General features: G+C 44.3%; 1 protein-coding gene across 1 annotated transcript; it reads left to right on the forward strand.

Annotated features, from left to right (window-relative positions):
• Positions 1-4,031: 4,031 nt before the first annotated feature.
• Positions 4,032-4,526, forward strand: LOC142775078 (uncharacterized). The gene has a single exon (XM_075876400.1). It carries the CDS (start codon positions 4,032-4,034, stop codon positions 4,524-4,526), a length of 495 nt encoding a protein of 164 aa, XP_075732515.1.
• The last annotated feature ends 1,544 nt before the right edge of the window (positions 4,527-6,070 follow it).

Here is a 6,070-nt window from a genome sequence, read left to right on the forward strand (position 1 = left end):
AAAACTTTTTGCGAAAGGACATTTTGTACCAAGCAGTTTCTGCGACGGTTCTGTCGTCAAAATAGGTTCACTAACCATATTACAGTGGAATTGCAGATCTATATTTTCCGCAGCCACAGACCTATCATACCTTTTTTCACAACTTTCCCCGGATATTATATCACTGCAAGAAACCTGGCTTTCAACCAGCCAGAAGTTTCACCTAAAAAATTATCGGCTATTTCGAATGAACCGATCTAGCAGAGGTGGTGGGCTTGCTGTCTTGATAGCAACTAAGTTTAGTCACAAAGCTACGATCTCTTATCGTTGTGTGACTCCAGATTGTGAAATTTCGATAGTAGACATAATATTACCAGACGCTTCTCCCTTGTCGTTTGTAAATGCGTATTTCCCAGCCGGGGTGCAAGACACACGAAGTCTAGACGATATGTTCTCTGCCTGCAGAAAGGATATATTAATCACTGGAGACTTCAATTCACATCATGTGGCCTGGGGTTTTAAAACAAATTTAAGTGGAAAACGATTGTGGGAATGGGCTATTGACAAGAATTTATCTTGTTTAAATTCGCAATCTGCTACTTTTGTCCGAGGTCTCTCTAAATCTGTAATTGACTTGACTTTTTTAAGCTCATCTCTAAATATATGTTCGTGGCAAACTTTAGACTGTGCTACTAACAGTGACCACTTGCCTATTAGTTTTGTACTAAACTTTCCAAGAATACATGTCGCCGAAAAGGCCCGCTCATTCCTCAACTATAGAAAATTAGAAAAAGACTTGAGGGCTACTTTTGATCACCGCAAGGACATACAAGGTGACATAAGGGCTATGAGTCTGTGTGCAGTGTTAAAAAGATCAGTAAAAGACGCAACGTTTAAATTAGACTCGGCCACAAGAGGTTCGTTTAGTCCATGGTGGACTGAAGAGTGCACGAGGAGCTATAGAAAACGGAAAGCTGCATGGAAACAACTGCTGGTCAACCAATGCCCAAAAAATTGGTGTGATTATAAATTCGCAGCAGCAGACTTCAAACGCACAGTAAGTACAGCAAAAGATGGTTATAATATGAAGCGACATGAGTATCTTTCTAGGGCTAAAAACAAAAAAGCGCTCTTCAGATTTTTAAGATCTCAAAAGATGTTACCACCCGCTGAAAATATTGACTCTTTTGTTCTTTCCCCCCGTGAGCTCTCTGATTTAGTAGAAAATATTGCGAAAGGGCTCCAAGATAGATTTATGTCAACTCTACCACTGCACAGTGTGAACCCAATGGCAGGCGAGGATTTCGAGGAGGTTACTTTAGATGAGCTGGCAGAGATAATAAGGCACTTATCTCCTTCGGCACCTGGACCAGACGGGGTAACAAATTCAATGATAAAAGTAATGTTCGAGATTTGTCCAACTGAAGTACTTAATCTGTTGAATTTTTCTTTGACAAAAGCTTGGATACCTGCGGGATGGAAGCTGTCTAAAGTGATTCCACTTCTTAAAAAGCAGGAAAAAGGATTCGCCTTGGAAAATGTAAGGCCGATATCAATCACGTCAAATCTGGTTAAGCTAATTGAAAGAGTTTTGAATGCCCGGGTAATGAAATATATTAATAATAACGCAATATTGAACCCCAGTCAAATTGGTTTTAGATCCGGTTGCTCAATATGGTGTGTGCATGTTGATTTAGAGAGCCGAATACAACTGGCTCGGCGTCGGCGCCAATACTGTGCTTTAGTTACTTTAGATTTGGCTAAAGCGTACGATAGGGTTGAGCATCCAATTTTATTAAAACAGATGGAATATCACCACTTTCCCAACTACATCACTGCGTGGGTGTCGGAGTTTTTAGGAGGGAGAGAATATTACTGCTTTAAAGATGGGTACTCATCAAATAGATATAAGCAGACACGTGGCGTACCACAGGGGGCTGTCCTGTCGCCAGTTTTATTTAACATTTTCTTAAGCTCCATTCCATCAACTAAGAATATTCAGTTATATGTGTACGCGGACGATATTGCTTTCTTCGCAAGTAATACCGACCTTCAATCATTATACGAGAGTCTACAAAATTATCTCAATATGATAGAAAGATGGCTTAAAAATATTCATATGACCCCGAACGTAAAGAAAAGTGTGCTCCTTGCATTCTCTTTTCTGCAGCCTATCAACATCTCGTTAATGTACAGTAATGAGCTCATTCCGCAGGCGAATTCCCATTAAATATTTGGGCATCATATATAATGACACATTAAATTGGAGAAGTCACATTGATGATGTGTACTCCAAGGCAACACGGGCCATGGGGTGGCTACGGAAGCTTGCAAACCGTAAAGCGGGTTTAAGAAGAGATGTGCTAATAATGATATATAAACTTTATGTGCGGCCCATCATGGAATTCGGATGTGTACTATTTTCTGGCAGCGCAGCCTATAAAATGAGACCCCTAATACTGCTGGAAAGAGAAGCGTTGCGTTTGTGTCTGGGTCTACCAAAGTTTGTTGCAAATAACGTGTTGTATATGGAAGCTCGCCTACCTTCTCTGCTAAATAGGTTTAAAATTCTTACTGTGCAAGCATTTTTAAAGATATACAGTTCATACCAAAGACTCTCATTTTACGCTTTCATTCAAGAACCGACTTTATTTTTCGAAACCCATTGGTCGCGACTACACACCCCGCAAATAGTATTTGCACAAGCGCTACTATAGCAACTGAATGTAAAAATTAGACATATTGGTCCAATACACAACCTAAAGTCAATGCTTAGCATACAATTCGATGATATATTTCCTCATAACGCGAAACAATTGGCATATAGGTATTTAAATGACCAGTTAGCAGATTATCTAGCCCACCTAGAGATAAGCAATATCATAGCGACTGATGCATCTGTGTCAAAAGAAAAGGCTGGGGTTGGCATCTTTTCTCCTTCTTTGGACTGGTCTTTTTCAATTTGACTCCCAGATTATACCCCGGTATTCATGGCAGAATTATTGGCCATAGTTCTTGCCCTACGCAAATTACCCTCAAGCGAATCATTAGCAGTTATCATTACAGATTCGTTATCAGTTTGTAATGCACTTTCTACGGCAGTAAATTCAGAGCTGATGAATACTTTTCGGCATTTAGTGCCGAAAAACGTAAAAAAACTGAATTTGCTATGGGTACCAGGCCACCGCGGATTATATTTGAACGAAATGGCGGACTCTTTAGCAGCAGTATCTCTGGGTGGGCCCACCATTCCAGTTTTGCCAGATACGGCTTACGTAACCACGCTAAGGTTCCGAAATGCTTGCCTGCAATGGGGAAAAGGTAATTTGGATAAATTTAAAGATTTCGAGCATTTGAGCTATTGCTGGAATAAACTGTGGTGTGTATCTCGCCAGTTAGAGGTCACTTATACCAGATTGCGCTGTGCAGTTCCACAACTAAATTATTACCTTAATAAAGCTCAGCTCAAGGCGTCACCGCTATGCATTTGGTGCAACGAAATTGAAACAATTGAACATTTCTTTTTATTCTGTCATCGTTATTCTTATCAGAGAAAAAGATTTTTAGTAGCCCCATTACAAAAGCTGGGAATACAAGTAAATTTACCAGTAATTTTATCACTTGGCGGAACTTCATTTGGTTACTGCCACAGGGATGTATGCTCCGCTGTGTTTCATTACATCAACGCAACTAAAAGATTACCATGCTAGTGAACCACCACCTTTTCAGATCTTTAGTTTATAATTCGTAGTTATGTCTTTCAAAAACAAAAGATGGTTTGACCGCTTGCTCAGCACACATTTTTGTTTTTTGGTAATATTATTTTAAGCTACTTTTTCAGATTGGCTTCATTTTCAGTTTAGTTTCATTTAAGTATCCTGCCGCCCGGTTCTTGGCCCATCCTTCTTTGTGGGTAAGCGCCATCCATCAAAGGTCATCAGCATCAGCATCAACGCGTATTCTGATCGGCCCCGCTAAAGCCACATCTTCAGAGGTCCCTGTGCCTATTTTCTTCGTCAAACATATCGCCTTCCGGAACCAGCGAAACAAGGATGCTACGCGTGGACTACGACCGGTTGCGGCCACTGTCGTACCCAGCAACAAGCGTAGTCCTCGTGTGCTTCAGCATCGACTCTCAGTACTCCCGGGATATCAACATGGGCTCGGAGAGGAGGAAGCTGTGCTGTTTCTGTCGAGGGATGCCCTTCCTTGTGGATGAAGTAGCCGTCGGAGACGGAAAGGCAATGAAGCAGCGCGAAGACTACGACCGGTTGCGGCCACTGTCGTACCTAGCAGCAAGCGTAGCCTTCGTGTGCTTCAGCATCGACTCTCACTACTCCCGGGAGAACTACATGGGCTCGAAGACGACGAAGGTGTGCTGTTTCTGCCGAGGGACGCCCTTTCTTGTGGAGGAAGTAGCCGTCGGAGACGGAAAGGCAAGGAAGCAGCGCGAGGACTACGACCGGTTGCGGCCACTGTCGTACCCAACCAGAGCCGTCGTCAGCATATCCTTCAGCATCACCTCTCCCGAAACCCGGGAGAACTAAATAGCGTCACATAAGCTGCAGACTCACCACCTCGGCGCCACCACACCTATTGCTGTCGGATATCTAAAATGCCCTTTAGAACAAACACCCCCCCCCCCCCCCCCATTTTCGGAGCACACCAAGGCTTCGCAGGTACTCACCGCTTCCGGTGGCAGGTGCAGCGGGTTTGCGAAGGTGAGAATACTCAAGGCTGCAACTAGAATGCTCTGACATAACAAATGAGGGTGACGAGGTTTTCTATACGGTAGCGGTGGTCATCTTGCACCTGAACACGCCGAAGAAAACACTAAAGACAAATCGCAGTATTCCTTCGTCCCTTCCCTGACAGGAGCCAGTTTGAGGTCGCACAAGCTTCTCGCGCCGCAGTGTCGTCGTGTCTCCAATGTGTGCAATTATCGAAATGTGTTAATATCTCAGAGTCGTTACATTTTATGGCTATATTTAAATAAATGCGTTCCCAAAAACGTTGTGTTCATGCATTTTTTGTATGTTCATTCAATGTGGACTTCGCCTGTATTACTAGGGGGCAGCAACGCGGCTAGTGCGTAATTTAATCCTAACAGTTTCGGCTGGTGGACCAGCTTTCTTCGGAGGATGTAAGTGAAATGATACAAGTTCCCGTAGCAGAGGGTCACCCTCGCCCCGCCGCGGTGGTATAGTGGCTAAGGTACTCGGCTGCTGACCCGCAGGTAGCGGGATCAAATCCCGGCTGCGGCGGCTGCATTTCCGATGGAGGCGGAAATGTTGTAGGCCCGTGTGCTCAGATTTGGGTGCACGTTAAAGAACCCCAGGTGGTCTAAATTTCCGGAGCCCTCCACTACGGCGTCTCTCATAATCATATAGTGGTTTTGGGACGTTAAACCCCACATATCAATCAATCAGAGGGTCACCCTCACAGTTTAAAAACCCTCACAAAAAAAGAGACAAACGGGCGAACGAGGTAGCAACAGATAACAAGAAGCAGAAGAAGGAGAGGAACTAGAAAGGAGCGATGGAGAGCCGCGGGAAACGAGCGGGTAATTCTGGCATTGTTACTGGGTATAGGTAAGACGCGCCGCCAGCGGAGGCGACCAAGAAAAACGGAAAAATGTGGAACATGTTGCCGCTTACTCGCATCCCACACATGGATCGAGTTTAAGTTCACGTGGTTCGGCGGCTGGCCCGCGGCATCGGGCCACACACACACACACACACACACACACAAGAAGCATACGACCCGCTCCAGGTTTCGGAAATAATGGCCAGGTTGGAAAGCTAATGTGCCCTCTCCCCCTCCCTCCACCTCCGGGGTGATATAATCAGGGAATATGAAAAGCACCGACCCATTCGCAACAATCTGTCCAAAGAAAAGCGGGAGGCTTTGCGCAGTTTAAGTGACAGCCAGAGCATCGTTATTAAACCAGCTGATAAGGGTGGTGCTGTGGTTGTACTCGACAAGACTGACTACATCAAAGAAGGGCTTCGCCAACTGGCAGATGAAAATTTCTATAAACAACTCCCTTGTGATCCGACAGAGGAGTATGAAAGTACTATCAAGGCCTCAC

The sequence above is a fragment of the Rhipicephalus microplus genome, chromosome X (genome assembly GCF_043290135.1).
Source record: "Rhipicephalus microplus isolate Deutch F79 chromosome X, USDA_Rmic, whole genome shotgun sequence".
Taxonomy (NCBI): Eukaryota; Metazoa; Arthropoda; class Arachnida; order Ixodida; family Ixodidae; genus Rhipicephalus; species Rhipicephalus microplus.